General features: G+C 60.4%; 1 protein-coding gene across 1 annotated transcript in view; it reads right to left on the reverse strand.

The window, feature by feature from the left end:
* Window positions 1–19,639, reverse strand: part of PHGDH (phosphoglycerate dehydrogenase) — a 36,340-nt gene that overhangs the window by 2,408 nt on the left and 14,293 nt on the right. The window contains 9 exon segments of the mRNA XM_058302958.2: window positions 176–306; window positions 1,270–1,375; window positions 1,377–1,403; window positions 6,009–6,161; window positions 7,660–7,808; window positions 8,182–8,314; window positions 11,508–11,523; window positions 16,861–16,943; window positions 17,030–17,084. Coding sequence (XP_058158941.1) covers window positions 176–306; window positions 1,270–1,375; window positions 1,377–1,403; window positions 6,009–6,161; window positions 7,660–7,808; window positions 8,182–8,314; window positions 11,508–11,523; window positions 16,861–16,943; window positions 17,030–17,084 — 853 coding nt within the window.

Consider the following 19,639-nt stretch of genomic DNA (forward strand, 5'->3'; position numbering starts at 1 on the left):
CAGATGAGGGCGCCCTCTCGGGGGGTGGGGTGGGAGGGTGGATATGTATTTTTTTTTAAAGCAAGAAGACATGAACCCAGGACTTCTGGAGCAGGACTGCAAACGCACTGAAAAGGCACCAAGAGCCGAGGAGGAGGAAAGCGGGCTGGGCGAGAGGGCAGGGCGGGGGACTCACGCTGAAGCCGGCCTCCTCCATCAGCAGCTCCACGTTCGACGAGGTCACTTCCACCGCCCTGGATGCGTCCCTCAGGAGGCCCGCGACGACCGCGGGGAGCAGGGAGCTGCCGGCGTTCTGCAGGTGCGCTCCTGGGGGCCAGGGGACGCGCCTCTAAGTCTTGGAGCAACAGGGAAGCGGGCAGCCCTGCCCGAGCCCTGCGCCGTGGCCAGCTCTCTGTCCCCGGCACGCCCCGGGCAGTCCCGCTCGATTCGGGCTCCAGCCAGGCCGTCCTCCGCCCTCCCCACACTGGCCTGGGCTTCTCCAGCAGGGACCCCTGCCCCCCACGGCACACGATGCTGCTGGCATCAGCCGACGGATGCAGGAGGGACGGGCGCTCCCCTCGCGGGACCCGCTGCCCGGGTTCGACGGAGGCCGGGACCTCTGCTCTGGTCCCCTGCACAGCCCCCTGCCTCTGGGTCGAAGTGCCTCCCCCGCCCCGACCCCCAAGGCCCGTGGGGACAAGCCTCTCTACCACGTGTGCCCGGAGCTAAACCCGCAGGAGGCGCAGGGCCTGAGGGTGTGGACAGAAGGGCAGTGTCCTCGTCCCCACTCCACGGCTGAGCAGAGCCCCGAAGGACCCGGGCCCACCAGCGCCCACTCAGGTACGGCAGAGCCCGGAACGTGCCCCCGAATCTCATCGCAGCCACCAGGAAAGCGCGGCTCGGGGAAGGGACATCACAGAGCAGGGGTGGGGAGGCGGGCCGAGAGCCAGAGTCCAAGGCCTGCCCCCCAGACCCCCGTGCCCCTCACCCTCCGTCCCTCGTGGCGGCAGCTGACAGCCGACCACACGTCTCACCGCGTGAGCACCGCCTGTGGACACTGGACGTTCTTCCCCAGTGACCTCGAAACCAGAGCCTGACTTCCCAACTAGCGTCCCACCCTCTCTTGAGCTTCTGGGCCCCTCGCCCCCGCTCGCAGCAGGAGGTGGGCTCTCCCCCGGCGTGCAGCAAGGCCAGGTTCCAAGCCCACCCGGCCCCACGGCCTGCGCGGGCGTGCCTGGCAGGGCGCAGCGTCCACGCCCCCATCCCGTGCCTCTGCTGTCCCCGGCTCACCCTGGGTCACCACCTGGACACTCCCTTTGGGGGCTCCAGCCCAGGCTCTCAGCAGCGCCCCCAGAGCTTCTGCCAGAAGAACCCAAGGCTTGTTGTGAGGGGACCAGGGCTGGGGCGAGGGCCTCGGCGTTCACCTGCGGAGAGAGGGCCGGGCTGACGTCAGGCCACGAGCCGGGCACACCTGCCCGGCAGCCTCGCGGCTGAGCACCAGTCCCACGCGAGGGCAGAGCCCGGGCACCAAGTCAGGGGCTCGTCCTTGCAGACGGGCCGGGAGCCGCAGCAGAGGACAAAGCCCTCGGCAGTTTTGCCTGGACCTGCGAAGTGCTGGCACTGTCACTGAACCCGACAACCCAGTATAAAACGGTTTCCTCTACGTTTGATGATCCTACTGTGCTTCAAACACTGGCCCATGTGACGCCCACAGGACGTGCTGGGGAGCCGCAGGGACAGAGACACGTCCTCCCTAGCACTCTAAGTCCAGGGCCTGGCCAGTGGGTTCCTAGCAGGCGGCTGGTGACACGCCAGCCTCTTCTTGGGTCGGGATGTGCCGGTTCTGAGTGAGGTATCTGGCCACTTTTATTGAGGTGATGTAAGTACATAGATAGCCATAAAGAAAACTTTCTAGAAACCTGGGGTTTAATGCAAGTCAAAAAGACAACTACAAGATGTAACGACTACCTAACAAACCAATAAATAATTGTGCAAGAATACCCAGAAATAGCAGCCATGTACAGCAGGGGCAACAGAGGGATGGTGAAGAAATCTCGTTTGTCTGTTTTTTGTTTATTACTATTCTATATAGCAAGGAAAACAAAGATTGAGGGGTAAAGAATTTTGTTTTTTATTATTATTGAAATAATGAAATGCTCTAATAACTGATGTGATGAATGCAGAACTATGTGATTATACCAAATGCCACTGATATACTTTAGAAGAATTGTGAATTGTATGATTAATATGTATCAATATTATTGACTTGCTTCTTTAAAAAAAGATAAAATGAAGGAATCAGATGTGGCTCAAGCAATTGAGCACCTGGCTTCCCATGTGGGAGGTCCCAGGTTTGGTTCTTGGTGCCTCCTGAAAAAAAACAAGCAAACAAATGAGAAAAATCAACTCAGAGGAGCCGATGTGGCTCAGTGGTTGAGTGCCAGCTTCCCACATACGCCCCCCTGGTACCTCAAAATAAACCAAAAAGATAGAATGAAAATTTTATCTTGTATTTGTCTTTTTGCTTTGTTCATAAAGATATAATTGGCAGGGAACCAACTGAACTCCCATCTACCAATATGGGAGGCCCAGGGTTCGATGCCCAGGGCCTCCTGGTGAGGGCAGCTGGCCCACGCAGGAGCCGGGCCACGTGGGATGCCAGCCACGTGGGAAGGTGGCCTCGCGCCCCCGAGTGGGAATGCCAGCCGACGGGGAGAGCTGGTGCAGCAAGACAATGCAACAAGAGACACAGAGGAGAGAAAGTAAGAAGACGTAGCAGAGCAGGGAGCTGAGGAGACACAAGAGAGTAACTGCCTCTCTTCCACTCTGGAAGGTCCCAGGATCGGTTCCCAGAGCCACCGTATAAGAAAGCCACATAGCAAATGGACACAGAGAGCAAACAACACAGGGTACGAGGGGGATAAGTAAATAAAAAATGAATCTTTAAAATATATACACATATAATTGGCAGGAGATTTTAGAGAGAGGGAACATCATGGTGTCAGCAGCACCCTCCTGCTGCGCTTCGTTAGCCCCTTCCGGGTGGAAGGGCAGCCTGGCGTGAGGCTTCCTGCCGCAGGGCTTTTCTTTATCCTGTCCAGAAAAGGGAGAGAAGCAAGTCAAGAAACAGACAAGGAAGAAGAGCTGCTGAGAGGAGAGCTGGAACACAGGGTGGCCGGGCTGTGCCTGCGGCAGTGAGGAGGAACAGCGCTGGCTACCGAGCCCCAGAAGGCAGCACAGCCTCCCGTCTCCGTGCTCCCGGCGGCCCTGCAAGAAGCGCTCAGCAAGGACTGCCCAGAAGAGGGCGGGCTCGGGGAGACAGGCTGGAGGGCTCCGGGGGGCCAGGGGCCTGCGCACAGCAACCTGACCCTACCACCAACACCAGTTACGGCAGCAAACCGGAAGGAAGCAGGAGGAATTGGGGAGAAAGATACTTTCTATGTGACTTTAAAAGTGCCTTTCTGGGGAGATGGGGCTCGAGCGGTGGAGCGCCACCTCCCGCTTGGGGGGTCCCGAGTTTGGTTCCCGGTGCCTCCTGAAAGAACAACAGACGATAAGCAAAGCAAACCAGAAAACCAACCCGGGAGAGCCGATGGGGCTCGGTGGTTGAGCGCCGCCTCCCCACATCCGAGGTCCCGGGTTCAACAGCACCCGTACCCTCAAAGAAAGAAGAAAGTGCCTTTCCTGCCAATGCCTCCTGTCAGCTACTTCGGGAGGGGATAAATGTGCCCGAGTCTAGCTATTTCACGAAGACTGTACCTCCTAAAGGAGATGGGGAAACTCTGTGTTCCTTTGGAAGAATGTGCATCTCGGCGTTCCTTCCAGAAGCTCTGAAATGCCACCACTACCTAAAGACAAACCCCCAGGCCAGCACCCACGAGGCAAAGCCTGCCCTGGGAGGAGAGCAAGGCTGACCAACGATCGTCACGGACCCCGGCAGCAGCGTGGGCCCCAGTCAGCGTCACCGGGGAGGGACGCACCTGCTCAGAAGCCTACAATGACGGCGCAGGCCTGTCCTGAGCCTCCAGGCAGAGCACAGAGCGCGCAGAGCGCGGGTCGAAGCGCCGTCTACGGGTGATGTGGCGGCAGGCGCCCCTGGAGGTGCTGAGGGCAGCGAGAGGGAGAGAGCTGCAATAGGGGGCATTTTCAGAACCTGGAATTGTCCTGCATGACATGGCAAAGACAGACACAGGCCATTCTATATCCTGCCATAACCTACAGAATGGAGTGGGAGAGGGTGTAGGCTACAATGGAAACTATAATCCACGCTTAGTGGCAATGCTCCAAATGTGCTCATCAATTGTAACAAATGTACCTCACTAATAAAGGCTGTTAATGTGGGAAGATGTGATAGAGGGAGTGGGTTGGGGTATGGGAATCCCCTATATTTTTTATGTAACATTTATGTAATCTAAGTATCTTTTAAAAGTAAAGTATTTAAAAAAAAAAAAAAAAACAAGCAAAAACAAACAATAAAACCAACTCATATGAGGTCCTGGGCCAATCCCCAGCCCTCTGTACCAAAAAACAAAACAAAAACAAAATATAAAAAACAAAACGAGTCAAAGCCACACAAACGTCCTCTCTGCTGACCCCACCTGTGGCCATGGAGCTCGCCAGGCCCTCCAGTGGCACCTGTGATTTGTCCCCAAGGAGCCCCCCGACTTCAAGCAGAAGGAGTGGGGTGGCGCTGGGGGTGCAGGGCAGCAGCTGCTCCCTTCTCTGGGGCACAGAGGACAGGAGAGCCTGGCGCGCTGGGCGTCACCCGGGGCTTCTGTGCCCACCAGCTCAAGTCCCCGAGCTCAGGCTCGGCCTGAGACCTCCGCCCACGCACTGACTAGAGCCGACGCATTAGATGCTCGGGGCTCATCCCAGAATCAAGTGCCACAGGAGCTGCAGAGAAGCTTAAGTCATGGCTTGTGTCCTCAGAGGACGGAGAATGTGGTTCAGGAGAAAGACAAACTCACAAACCCTTAATAGCAAGACAGAACGGGGTCAACTGCCAAAAAGACTGAAAGGGAGCTAGAAATGCCAAGCAGGGGGTGGGGAGCCCCCGGGAGGGCCCGATTCCTATCCCCGCCCCACAGGGCCACTCCGAGGATCTGCGCCCACTGCCGCTCACAAGCGTCTGAGGAATGAACGAACGGGACAGCTTAAGGTCGCAGAAGACGAGGACAGACCAGGAAGGGCCCCATGTGAGCCAAGACAGGAAGAGGGACTAGTATGCCATGAGGTGGGGGGAGTAAGGAGGCCAGGGGGTGGGGGTTCGTTAGAGTGGGTGGGAGAGCACGTCTGTCACGGCGAGGCGAGGCCTTGTGCAGGCCTAAGCTGGGCACGACGCGCCCTCCTGCGGAACCGCTGACTCCAGCCACGGCAGGAGCTGCAGTGAGGGGAGGCAGCGCCGCGGGGGGCACTGGGGGCTGGGGGGAAAGGGGGTGAGGGGGGCATTTTGGGGACTTGGAGTTATCCTGATGACCCTGCAGGGGCAGGTGCAGGACCCTGCATACCTGCCATAGCCCACTGGAGGGACAGGGAGAGTGAGCACGATGTAACCACGCTCCACGCTGCGGGGCAGGGCCCCAGATGTGCTCAGCGATTACTACCAACGCACCTCCCGAGGAAGGGCGCTGCTACCGTGGGTGGGGAAGGGTGAGGGGTGTGGGGGCAATGGGGGATCCCCTGTGTTTTTTGGTGTAACACTTTGTGTAATCTAAGTATCTTTTAAAAAATATTAAAAAAAAAAAAAAAGACAGGCCTGATGAAAGAAGAGCGCTGGGAGTCTGAGACGGGGTCCGCCGAGGCCCTGGGGGCCCCTCTCCCCCCAGTCTCCCAGGCCACGCCCTCCTTCCCGAGGCGCTGTGCACAGGGGCTCCTGGGGGCGGGGCCGCGGAGTGCGGACCCCCGCACAGCTCCCGCAGCCGCGCCGCCCCCCGGGTCCCCTGACCTGGAGCTGGAAGGGCAAGGCTCACCAGCCCCTGCCCGGCACGGCCCCCGCACGCGAGCTGCCTCCCCGCCGCGGCCCCACTCACCGCGCCCGCCGGGGCGTCCCCCTTCACCAGGCCGACCAGGCGGCCGGCGATCTCCGCCCCGCAGCGCCGCTGCGCCTCGCCGGTGCTGGCGCCCAGGTGCGGGCAGCAGATGACGTTCTCGTGCTCCACCAGCGCTCGGTCCCGCGGCGGCTCCTGTCCAGGGACACGCGCTCAGCCAGCTCCCCGCAGGAGCGCCGGGCGTGGCGGCGGCTGGGGGGGGTGCAGCTGCCTTCCCCTCCAGCTTACCAGGGCGCTGCCCCCGCCCCGGGCCGCCCACGACGGCCTCCGCAGCGGGGCGACGGGGCGCAGCCGGTCATCTCGGCCCCTCCCCGTCCACCTGAGCCCGAGGCTGGACGCTCTGAGCCTCAGTTTCCCCCGTAAAATGGGTTACGCCTACCTCCCTCGGCCTCACCGTAAGGACTGTGCCTGCAACTTGGTCCCAGCGTGCGCTGTTACTGGGGGGGGGTTCCCTGGCACTTTGCCCCAGTCTGCGTTCATTTTTCAAGATACTGCTTTATCCCTCCCACCCCCTTGCTGTTGTTCACTTCCCGTGTCGGTTCATCTTGCCTTTTAGGAGGCACCGGGAGCTGAACCCAGGAGGTCTGTGGGGAAGGAGGCGCCTCATGGCTTGAGCCACCTGGGCGCCCTGCCCTGTCGGGCCTCTCTGCTGGGCCTCCCTCCAGGAGCCCTGATGGCTCCCCCTGAACTCGGACCACGTAGCCCTGAGTCCCGCCCGACCACAAGAGCTAAGAGGGTGCCAGGGAGCACTGTGAGGGGAAAGCCCCACGTCACAGGGGAGCAGATGTGGCCGGCGGCTGGGCGCCCGCCTCCCACACGGGAGGCCCTGGGTTCAGCCCCCAACAAACAACGAGCAAAAACAACAAACGAAAAAGCCACCTCAGAGAAGCCCACGTGGCTCAGTGGTTGAGCACCGGCTTCCCACATGCAAGGCCCTGGGTTCAATCCCCAGGCCCAGTACCTCAAAAAAAAGAAAAAAGCACCATCTTAGAGAGAACGGTAACACAAAAGAGAGCAACACATGCCCTGCCGGCAAGGAGCTCACAATTGGAAAAAGACAAGGACAAATTGAAACACACTGCCGCCAGGGCAGGGACCAGACCCTGAACCACAGGGGCTCAGAGAAGCCCACAGCTTGCCTGAGCCACACAGACCCCCGCTGCCTGATCCAAAGCCCATGCCTGTCCCGGAGGGGGAGGGGCCGGGGGGCTCTGTGCCGGGGGAGACCCTCGCCCCATTTCCCTGGTACAGGGCAGGTGGGGGAGAACGGGTGCCTGGAGCCGCGCCTCTGCCCCCGCCGGCAGTGCTGGGAGAGCAGCCCTTCTCCTCACCTCCCCGGGCGTCCTTCCTCCCTGCGAAGGGAGCAGGAAGGCGGAGGGACCCTGGCCACAGCGTCCTACCGCGAGGGCTGCGTTTCTGCTGGGGACCCGTGCGAGCAGCCCACGTCCTTGCTGCCCGGGTCAGCGGGGCCAGCAGCTCCGTCTTCCCCGGAGCCGGCAGCAGTCGGCAGAGCCTGAGACCAAGGATTAGGCCCGGCCTGCACCTCCTGCAGGGCCGCACGGCTGTGCCACACCACGCTCTGCGAGCCCGTGGTCCCAGGGCCTGTCCCCTCCTCCCCCGCGCCGGCACTCACCTCCGTGAACACGTCCAGCGCGGCGCCGGCGCACTGGCCGGACTGCAGGGCCCGCAGCAGCGCGCCTTCGTCCACGATGCCGCCCCGGGCGCAGTTCACCACGCGCACGCCCCGCTTGCACTGGGCGAAGGTGCGGTCGTTGAGCAAGCCTGGAGGGGGGGGCTCGCAGTGAGGGCCGGGCCGCACCTCCCGCGGCCGCTCCCGGTCGATGAGCCGCTTGGCTCTCCCGGCTCTCCCTTTTCAGGTGCTCGGGGCAGGGCCCGACTCTGGATACACTCCAAGAGGTGGGCCTGGAAACACCCCAGACGCCCCTGATCCCAGAACCTCCACCTCTGCCAGGGCCGGGGAAGCACCCCTGGGAGGGCAGGCACCATGTTTCCAGATCACCAAGGCCTCCTCTGTCGGCCGCGGGCTGTCGGGCGAAGCGTCCCCGCGCCCCCGAGCCCGCGAGGCCCTCCCCGCGGCGGGCCACCAGCTGGCCCTCTCGGGGCCGCTCCAGTCCCCGAGGGGGAGCACGCCTACCGGTCGTGGAGGGCAGCAGAGGCGTGTGCACGGTGATGTAATCGCTGCGAGGCCAGACCTCCTCCAGGGGCAGCTGCTGAATGCCGTAGGAAGCCGAGAACGTTGGAGAGATCTCAGGGTCGTACCCAATAATCTATTCAGAAGTGAGACAAGAAGTGGCAGCATTAGAACTGCTATTTTTTTTTTTGGAGGTACCGGGGATTGAACCCATGACCTCAAGCGTGGGAAGCAGGCGCTCAACCACTGAGCTAGCTCCGCTCCCCGTTTCATTCGTGAGCCTTCAATACTGAGCATTTGCCGCACACCAAATCCCATGCTGGGCCCTTTGCAAGTGCCAGCTCCACCCCACGCCCGCCTGGAGCAGCAGGTACCGCTCTTTCCTCTACGTCAGAGGGAAGCAGGCCTCCTGCACGAGGCGGTGGAGCCAGAATCCACAGGGTGCCTGCCTCCAGGGCCCACGAGGCAGGAGGAGCTCCTGGGGGGCTGCGCCAGGCGGACCTGGGAGCCTTTAGCGAGCGGGTCTGCCCCACGGGGAGGGTGGCCGCACGGGAGCGCGGGCAGGGGCGCTGGCAGGACCAGGAAGGGGGCGCTGCGCGGGACCGTCCCCGGGTCCAGGAGCCGGGCGGCGCTTATTCCAGCAGTGGGGAGGTCAGGGACGGGGTGACGGCGGCGGGTGGGCTCGAGGAGACCGGGACTTGGTCCAGGTGGCTGAGGAGGGCCCCTCTGCAACGTCTTCCACAGGGCTTAAAACGCCTCTAGTCTTGGATGAGTAAGACCACACAGACATGTAAGCGTCAGCAGGGCTGGTGTGACCGAGGTGGGGACAAGGGCACCGAGGAGGAGTGTCAAGACCCCGTGGACGGCGAAGGGCCCGGAACGAGCCGTGGTCTGGCTGGGGAGGGGGGCCCAGAGCAGAGGAGCCCCCCCGAGGCTGCCGGCAAGGAAGCTGGGCTCCTGGCAGGAGGGCGCAGGCCGGGCACTCCGTCCACCTAAAAGCTGGCCGAAGGCCGTGGACATCAGTGGTGGGAAAAGGCAAGGGGGAGAGACGAAGCTCAGAAGCAGGGAGAAAAGGCGCGCGTCACTCAGCGCTAACAAGGCAAGCTCCTTGCATTTACGCCGAGTCTCAGCTCATACCTCACGGATTAGGTAGTGCCCTGCCTCACAGTGAGGCGCCGAGGCACAGAGCGGCTAAACGGTACTGCCAAGACTGAAGAGCGCTGCGCAGCGCCAGAGCTGGGGTGCAAACCGGGTGTTCTGACCACAGCCCGCGCTCTCGGGGCCTCTGCTTCAAAAAGTGCTGCAGTCCCGGACGACGGGAGGGGCGCGGGAAGGGTGGGCGGGGGCAGCTAGGACCTGCTGCCACGGGGGGGGGGGGAGGGGGGCAGAGGGGACACGCGGACTGTCACGGGGCAGAGGAGACACGCGGACAGTCCCAGGGGCAGAGGGGACGCACGGACTGTCCCGGGGGCAGAGGGGACACGCGGACTGTCATGGGGTAGAGGGGACACGCGGACTGTCCCAGGGCAGAGGGGACGCACGGACTGTCCCGGGGGCAGAGGGGACACGCGGACTGTCCCGGGGGCAGAGGGGACACGTGGACAGTCCCGGGGGCAGAGGGGACACACAGACAGTCCTGGGGGCAGAGGGGACACGCGGACTGTCACGGGGGCAGAGGAGACACGCGGACAGTCCCAGGGGCAGAGGGGACGCACGGAGTGTCCCGGGGGCAGAGGGGACACGCGGACTGTCATGGGGTAGAGGGGACACGCGGACTGTCCCAGGGCAGAGGGGATGCACGGACTGTCCCGGGGGCAGAGGGGACACGCGGACTGTCCCGGGGGCAGAGGGGACACGTGGACTGTCCCGGGGGCAGAGGGGACACGTGGACAGTCCCGGGGGCAGAGGGGACACACAGACAGTCCTGGGGGCAGAGGGGACACGCGGACTGTCACGGGGGCAGAGGGGACACGCGGACTGTCCCGGGGGCAAAGGGGACACGTGGACTGTCCCGGGGGCAGAGGGGACACGCGGACTGTCATGGGGTAGAGGGGACACGCGGACTGTCCCAGGGCAGAGGGGACACGTGGACTGCCCTGGGGACAGGCAGCACGGGAGCGGGAGAAGCCACTCCGAGGTGGAGCAGAGACAGGAGAGGAGTCGAAACCCCTCGGCCCTGCCTCGAGGCAGCCCGGGGGCTGGGCTGGATAGGGTGGGGGGCGCGGCGAGGACACACAGAGACCCGTCCACGGCTGCCTGGTCCCCAGGGGCTCGACCGACGCCAGCCACACCGGGACAGGGGGCCCTCAGGTCCCAAGGCACCCGTCCCCAGGCAGGCGGGGCGGCAGGACCGGGACGTTGCTGCTGACTGGCGTCAAGGCGCAGGTCAGGCCCCCGGGACAGGGCCCTCCCCCTCAAATCAGGAGCTGGTGGTTTGTTTCAGCGTCACTTCCTGCGCTAACACTCAATAATCCAACATTCTTGGAAGAGAAAAGTCCTCTCGACTCTGAAAGAACTTCATGAGTTGGCCCAAGATGAAACAAAAACAAAGAACACACGACCTAATACTTTAAGAAGTCATCTCTCGGTCCTGGAATTAAAACATCTCCCGGGGAGCAGATGTGGCTCGAGCCGTAGAGCACCTGCTGTCCACTCGGGAGGTCTCGGGTTTAATTCCTGGTGCCTCAAAGGAAAAAAGCAAACAAGCAGCAAAACAAACGAAAACGCCGCCTCAGGGAGCCCGGGAGGCGCCGTGGTTGAGCACCCGCTTCCACATACGAGGTCCCGGGCTCATTCCCCAGCCCTGGGCCCACAAAAAAAAAGTCCTTTTTCATTTGTGTGCTCTCCTGAGCTTTTCAAGTTTTCCACATTGACCATGACTTACTTTTGAAAACTAGGGAAATAAAAGAGAAAACAATGAAAGAGAAAGAGCTGATCCTACACTTTTACTTCAAATTCAGTCACTACAGCAGGGGTTCTGAACCTTTTTATTCCACAGACCTCTTACTAGGTCCACACCGTACTGTGTATTACGTAACTAATAGCTCACACGCGCACCAACACGTCCCACAGGAATAATTTTCTGTGTTTAAACTCAAGCTCCTGGACCCCTGGCTGAGAACCCCTGTACCACAGGAAGAAAATGAAAATGGCGATGAACCAGGGTAACGTCAGCAGCACCTGTGCCGCCCCATCCCCGTAGACTAAGGACAGGCAAGTGGACGGCGCCCCATCGGGGGCGGCTCTGGGCAAAGAGGCCCACTGTCCGTGACCGCAGAGGATCACCGGCTCCTCACGGGGCTCCCGGGTTCCGGGGTGCTTCCTGAGACACGGCGCCCCTCAGATCTAAGCCCACTCTCCTCCCACAGGCAGACGGGCAGGGGTGGGACTTGCCCCTGGCTAGCACAAGTGTTCCTTGTCTGCTGGCTCTGAGGCTGGGACAAGGGCCCCATTCATGGCTAGTCCAGATGTCTCTTCTCCCCGTGGGGGCGGGAAGGGGACGCCCGCAGAGCACGGCCGAGCCACCGAGCAGTCCCGGGCTCCACCGCTTGCTCGGCTCTCGGGAGCTGGGCCTGCGGGAGGGTCCTGCAGGCCGGGCCCGGCCGAGCCCCTGCTGGCTGGCGCCTGGGGATGAAGGAGAGAGGGGTGGCAGGAGCGGATGACACGCGTCGTCCAGAGTGGCCGCCCAGGACCCCGACAGCTTCCGTCCTTCACGGAGACCGTACCCCGTTCCTTTGGAGACTTCAGGGAACGAGGCCCCTCTGCTCGGCAGGCGCTGGAGGAGCAGGGAGCAGGGAGGCCACGGCCTCCCTCTGTGCCACAGGGCCAGCAGGGCCTGTCGCTCAGAAACTTCAGTTTTGGTTTTAGTAATGGATCTTTTCCCCAATGGGATCTTAAAAAGAAAGCCAATAGAAAAACAGATAATAAAATTAAAAAAAAAAAATAGAGAAGTGGATGTAGCTCAAGAGACTGAGCTCCCACCTACCACAAGGGAGGTCCTGGGTTTGGTTCTGGGTGTCTCCTAAGGATGAGCAAAACAGCGAGCTGAGCTGGTGCGACAGGAAGGCACGGTGAACTGATGCAGACACAACAAGATGATGCAACAAGAGATACAAGGAGGCAAACATAATGCGAGACACAAGCAGGGACTGGAGGTGTCTCAAGCTATTAAGCACTTCCCTCCAACATGGGTGCTCCTGGGTTCGGTTACTGGTGCCTTCTAAAAGAAGATGAGCACACGACAAACAGACGCAGCAAATGCAAACAATGAAGGGCAGAAAAGAAACTTTTAAAAACTTTTAAAAAATTTATTTTTGCTGTGTCTTTCATCACCCACTGTAAGAGCTATTATCTTTTATGGTCAGTGACAATTTCTTCCAAATGTTCCCCCAGTGTCTTTTTTTTTTTTTAATCTTCAAAGAAGTTTCAGGTTACAGAAAAGTCACATAGAAAATATAGGGGATTCCAGGAAGTGGATGTAACTCAACCAATTGGGCTCCTGTCTACTATACGGGAGGCCCTGTGTTTGCTTCCCAGGGCCACCTTATGAAGGCAAGCTGGCCCGTGCTGCGGAGAGGTGACGGTCTGCACCCAGAGAGCTGGTGCAACAAGATGACACAACAAAGGGAGACAGACACAGAGCACACAGTGAATAGAAAGAGAGAGCAGACAGCAAACCAGTGGGGGGGGGATAAGTAAAATAAATCTTTAAAATACATCTTTGTATAGGGGATTCCCAAGAGCTGCAGAGTTAAGGCCCGAAGCCCTCCTCTTGCTGCTTGCCAACTCCCTGGGCCCCCAGACCGCCCCTCCCACCTTTGCCTCTAAGGCACTTTTCCAGAACTTCTGGCTCTGGGAGAAGTCTGAAAACGATTGCTCTCGAGCAGTAAGAATCCTAGGAACCACCTGTTCTTTGAACAGCGGCTGGTGCAGGGCAAAGAGCGCCAGCCTGGGGGTCAGGAGCCGGTCATCTGATCTGGACTCCAGCTCTCACTGGTCAGACGACCTCAGGCCACAGCACAGGAACTTCTGGGCCTCAGTTTCCTTATCTGTAACACTGGGATGATAACACTGGCCCCGTGGGGCACAGACTTTGAACGGCAGACAGTAAACACTAGCCGGCCCTGAAAGGCGTGGTGACAAGTAGGCGCCTGGGCTCAACATCCCTCCCACCGGGCTAAAGGCAGATGCACCATAACGCCCTCCACAGAGGAACTGTTAGGAGATCCTGGTCTGCTTGCTCACAGAAAACCGTGATAAGAAAGTACCAGGGGGAAGCGGACCTGGCCCAGTGGTTAGGGCATCCGCCTACCACATGGGAGGTCCACGGTTCAAACCCCGGGCCTCCTTGACCCGTGTGCAGCTGGCCCATGCGCAGTGCTGATGTGCACAAGGAGTGCCCTGCCACATAGGGGTGTCCCCTGCGTAGGGGAGCCCCACACGCAAGGAGTGCGCCCTGTAATGAAAGCCACCCAGAGCGAAAGAAAGTGCAGTTTGCCCAAGAATGGTGCCGCACACACAGAGAGCTGACACAAGATGACGCAACAAAAAGAAACACAGATTCCCGTGCCGCTGACAACAACAGAAGTGGACAAAGAAGACGCAGCAAATAGACACAGAGAACAGACAACTGGGGTGGGGGGGAAGGGGAGAGAAATTTAAAAAAACAGGCTCAGCTCCAGACCAGGGACGTGCCTGGGTAAGCTCCCTCTTTCCGCTTCCCGTCACCCACACACAGCCCATCCTCCAGGCTGGCGATGAGCATGGAGGAGAGAGCCCTGCTCCGTCCTGAGCCGCCGCCTCCCTTAAGCCGAGGCAGACCCACCCTTCGACGAGGCGCTGAATCCCTTACCAGTCCTAGGACCAGGCTCCCGGCTCCCGTTAGCCCCGAGTGTGACGGTGGACTTCACCCAGCCATGCTGAGGTCCACAGTTATAAGCACGCTAAACGTCTACCAGCAGGGGAATGGCTAAACGAAAAGCAATTGATCCACACAATGGAATTCCATGCATCAGTTTAAAAAAGGTAAAACCACTTATTCCAAAACGTAGGCTTCTCTTAACAACACACACACAACGCTCTCTTCTCTACAGGCACAACGCTATGTGTGTAACTGCCTAGAACAAGGCTTGGAATGGCACATACCAAACTGGTGCTTGCCCCGAGGAGGCTAAAGGACGGGGGTGGTGGCCAAGGGGCTACTCTAATTACATGCCATTACGATATAATTTTTAGTAGTGTAGACACCTGACATCTAGGAATTCAATGACCCACCAGTTTAAAAAGGACTCCAAGTGGAGGACAAGGCTAGTTAGAAACCACTTCTGTTTGGGAAACGCCGTCCACAGGTTTGGATGGTGCAGGTTACGCTCCCTCTGCCCTGGGACAGAATTCATCTGGACCCAGAACTGCATGAGGGAGCTTGGCCACAAAGCGAGCGGCTGCGCACGAAGAGGACAGGCCACCCTGGAATGGCCAGTGGGAGGGGGGGACACTCCAGACGGTGCTTCAAGCATTTACAAAGGGCCTGCTCCAGAAGGAGCCTGGAGTGACCGCTAAGAGCCAACCGTCCAGAAGAAGCCCGGAACCAAGCAGCTCCAGGTGCAGCAGGAAGGGGCGCCTTTGTGCTCAGAGCCTGCTGGGGAGGAGACGTGCACGTCATGTGCCGGGAGACACAGACGGACCCCGAGGTGGCCGGCAGGCCCGAGGCGTCTCCTTGAACCCCGCGGGCCTGAAGGGGCGCCGGTCACTTCCCGCCGCGCACGCCCAGCGCCCCACATCCCTCGGTGCCTCTCGGAAGCAGCCCGGCCAGCAGCCGAGCAGCTGCGCGGTGCCAGGCAGAACGACGGGCTCACCTGTCACTTCATGACGCAGGAAAGGAGGTGGGCTTTGTGCTTGGTTTAAGCCACTGCCAAAGCGCCCTTGTTCCTGAGCTAGAGGGGTCTGCACTGTGCGCACGGGGGAGGGAGAGCGGGAGGGACACCACGGCCACAGGCGGCAACCTGTCCCAAAGCGTCGGTGTCCCCGAAGAGCCACTCTCCTGCTCGGAAGGTGTGCTCTTAGTTTTACCCCCGCTTGACCCGTTTTTAGTAGATAAAGATTCTCTGTGAGCTGAGTGTTTACCTTGATCCCTTACAAGAAGATGGAGAAGGAAAAAAATACAAACCGTGGCTAAAGGAACCCCAGCACCTGAGAAGGAGTGCGGCTCTCGGGTTCTCACCCCTGCGGGCTCGCCCAGCTCCCTCGGGGAGCCCCTCCACTACAAGAATGTACCTGTCCTTCCCGGTGCCGAGGCTCGGGAGAGAGGCCCAGTCCACTTCCACGTGGTGGGCGGGCGCGGGAGGGAGGGGGCCTGTCCGGGGTGGGCTGGAATGCCACGTGGGGTCTCGTCCTACTCCACCGTCCATCTGCCACGTGCTCTTAGGCGCATCCCTTAACATCTGAGCATCCATATCCAACTAGGGTAGATTTATAGTCTTTTCTAACTTGATGAAGGCAGGAAGGAGGGAGAAGAAGGAAGGGAGCAAGGGAGGGGGACAGGGAAAATTCCACAGCAGCTCTCTGTCAAATTTTTCTAGTAAGAAAAATGACCTGATTGTCAAAACCGGTTTTCTTACGTTGAACTGACGCCTGCCTGGCTGCGGTCTGAACCCACGGTTCCTCGGTAAGTCCCGGTCAGCCACAGGGAATCGGGACACGGGCGAGCGCCCCCCCCCCCCCCCCCCCCCCCGCCTGCGCTGCTCTGGGCCAGCAGGGCGCTTCTGCACGCCCCCTGCTGAGCGGCCTCCCCTCTGCAAGGTCCCCTGGAGGGCGAGCTGCCACCGACCACGACCCTCCCCGCCTGGGAGCCTCAGGGGCGCCTGCTGGAGAGGCCCGGGCGGGGCAGGGGTTGGGGCGGCTGGGAGAACGGCGAGGGGTTCCGGCCAAGGGGGCGCCGCGAGCAGGTCGCAGGGCACGGGAAGCACCTCCAGCCCTCTGGAGCGGGCAGGGGCCCGGGGGGTGAGCACCTGCTCGGGGCAGGGGGCGCGTTGGCTTCCACCTCCCCTTCGCCAGGCGGCCAGGCACGGCAGCGCCGGGAGGCCTCCTCCTGAGGACGCACAGGCAGGAAACGCGGGCCCTGCGCCCCGGGCGGGCGGCCGTCTACGCGCCGGACCTGAGGGAGCCCAGCAAGCACTCCCAGATTCGCAGCCGCCGTGTTTCCGTTTTTGTTTTTTTAAGTAAATCACTTTTATTGATACGTAGTAATAAAGCATACAGTTCATCAAAGTGTCTAACCAATGGTGTCTGGCATAATCACGTGGTTGTGTATTCATCACCTCAAGCATATTAGAGCATTTTCATTATTTCGGTAATAATAATAAACCAAAAACAAACAAGAAAATTCTTCTCTTTTCAGTCTGTTTCCCCTGCTGTACACAGCTGCTATTTTTGGCTATTCTTACACATTTTTTTGAAATATATTTTTATGTATTTTTAAAAGACAGAGTACTTAAAATGTTACATAAAAAAATATAAAGGACTTACATATTTGCTTACTAAGGAGTTCTGAGATATAATCACACACCATCCACCTGGCCAAAGTGTATCCCGAGGACAGAGGCATCAGCCTCTCCAAACCAGGCTGCTCCCCGCAAGGGCTGCCCCCCGCAAGGGCTGCCCCCCTTACCGTCATCCCGAAGGGACCGCATCCGGGTGGCCACCTCGCGCCCGATTCTGCCCAGGCCGAGAATTCCCAGGGTCTTTCCGCTCAGCTCCGTGCCCAGGAACTGCAATGGAACGACGACAGGCAAAGCAGCAGGGTCAGTGCGGGCGGCCGCGCAGGGCGGGGGGCGCAGGCCGGGCCGCGGCTCACCTTCTTCCGCTCCCACTTGCCGGCCTTCATGGACGCGGTCGCCTGCGGGATCTGCCTGCAAGGACAGACACAGGTGAAGGCGGCGCCGGGACCACGCAGCCCAGGGCTGCGGGGCCGCCGATGTCCCCGGCACCAGCTCAGCTGCTCCGCGGGCTCAGGCCCACCCGCGGGAACAGTTACAGGCAGTGCCAGAGACGACGCCCACAACAGGCCCTGACGGGGCCCTGGGGTTGCCAGCTCCAGCCAAGAGCCTGGAGGGCTCTGACGCCACCAACGCCAGGGGTGCCGGAGGGGGCTCTGATTCCACCAACGCCAGGGGTGCCGGAGGGGGCTCTGACTCCACCAACCCGGGTGCCGGAGGGGGCTCTGACTCCACCAACCCGGGGTGCCGGAGGGGGCTCTGACTCCACCAACGCCAGGGGTGCCCGAGGGGGCTCCTGACTCCACCAACCTGGGGTGCCAGAGGGGACTGATTCCCAAAAACAATGAGCTGACAACAAGCACACAGTGAGCAAGACAATAAGCAAACAACAAGCAGACAGCAAGCAAAAGCAAACAAGCAGGGAGCTACTCAAGCAGTTGGGTACCCGCCTCCCTCACAGGAGGTCCTGGGTTCTGTTCCCGGTACCTCCTAAAGCAGACAAAACAGACAATGAGCAGACAACAAGCAAAAACAACGAGAAAACAGATGAGGGAGCCATGGGGAGGGAATACCTACCCCCTTTCACACACCCTGTAGGAAATGCTTAGACACACACCAGCTCATTGACTGCTCACAGCAACTACACCACTCAACTGGAAGTGGCTAAATTAAATAGGATTCGAAGTCACACGCAGCCTCCTAAGTATTTAAATGTAGGTTTTTCCTGCTGGCCAACCAATTCAGAGAGGTGTGTATGAAAAAAGATTGAGATTCTGTTCCTGTTTGTACTTTCACTCCACTGGCTTATAAAAGGTCAGAGACGTGGATTTCCATCCAAGGGCGAGGTTGAGGGTGGGGTTTTGTTATCCTACATCCCAGAAACTCAGGAATTCACTTGGAAAACAGCCAAGTGCCAACGCGCCTCCGGGGGGAGCGCCACCTCCCTGCGCGGGCGCCATCGGCCTCCTCTCACGAGGCCGCTCCCCTGCCTTGGAGAAGGGCTCCTTCCCAGGGGGGCGCTGCGGCCTCGAGAGCCCGCGTGCCTCCTCGCAGCGCGCCCGCAGCCCCCTCTAGCCGCCGCCTCCACACCGCTGGCTGGGAAGTTGGTGTGACGGCACACAGGACACGACCCCTACCCCCTGCCCCCCCCCACAGAGCCTCCCGGGATTTAACACTGGGCGCTTCACCAGGCCAGTCGGGGAGGGCACGTGAGGTGGGCAGGGGGCCTCAAGAACTAAGTGGGCGCTGCTGACTGAGCTGCGGCCAAGGGGGCAAAGCCCCCGCCTGCTGCGTTCTCCCCCTCCTGCCACTGCTCTCCTTCCTCCTGGACTCCTACCATCCCAGGGACCCCTGGTGGCTCTTCAAAGCCCCCCACCGCGAGGCCCATTCTGCCTCTTCTCCACCCGTCCCCTGGACACTCTAAAATGTGAAGTGCCCACCCCTCCTGCTGCCCCTCAGCTGGGAGGGCATCGCGTTACACCTAAGTGGTGAGGGGCTCCTGAGTCCTTAAACGCGGTGCTGGTTCCTCGTTTCCACGTGTCTTTGCTGAGACAGGTGATGGCTGGGTGGGTGGGAGGAGGACGCTTCCTTTAAACCACACCGCGGAAGCCTCATCCTCTAAACAAAGCTGGTCCCAGGAGAGCAGGAGGAGACTCCTGGCTCACGAGCCTCTCCTTCCTCCTCAACAACCAAGAGGGAGTTACCTAGACAATGCTGCCCCAAGAGCCGGCTGGATCCCTGGACAATACCCCGCTTGCAACCAGGGCACCGCGTCTTCACGCTTCTCCCGGGAGCTCCAGGGGGCCAACCCGGGCCCTTCCCGGCTGAGCTCCTTCTTTCCCCAGGATCAGGGAGCACCAGGCTAGGATAACCAGGGCTGGGGTCTCAGGCAGAAACGTGAGGGAAGAGTTAGAGAAGAGCTGAACTCCCGCAGGAAGGAGACTGTGTCTTGAGGGGGGTCAAAGAGCAAACTCCCGGGGCTCCCGGGGGCTCTCAGGCCTGAGCAGAGCCTCGGGCCCTGGATCCGTGGTGGAAGGATCCAAGGAGCTTCAGGGACCTCCGAGCAGCTTCCTAATTTACCCCATCGGCTCCTTGCTCTTCCCATGGACCAAAGAAGTGCCCGGACGCCCGTTCAGCGCAGGTGTTCAACAGCACCACTTCTGCCCCAAAGCTCACGGCCCGCAGGGTAAGCCTCCTGGGCACAGGTGCCATGGGCACTGGGTTCCTGGGTACCCCCTTCCTTGGCAGGCCAGTGACATAGCACCCAAGGAGCCCCTCACCGCCCAGAACTCCTGCAGGAGGAGCAGGGACCGGGCACCCAGGGCCCTTGCGTTCGCGTCCACGGCAGGCACAAGGCTTCAGTCCACTCTACGCTGCAGCTTTGTAAGGGCAGTGGTGGGGACGAGCCCTCGGGCCACAGGCACCAGCACCTGGCTGGGGACGAGCACCTGGAGAGAGCATCCTGGGCA

This window comes from Dasypus novemcinctus, chromosome 9 (genome assembly GCF_030445035.2).
Source record: "Dasypus novemcinctus isolate mDasNov1 chromosome 9, mDasNov1.1.hap2, whole genome shotgun sequence".
Taxonomy (NCBI): Eukaryota; Metazoa; Chordata; class Mammalia; order Cingulata; family Dasypodidae; genus Dasypus; species Dasypus novemcinctus.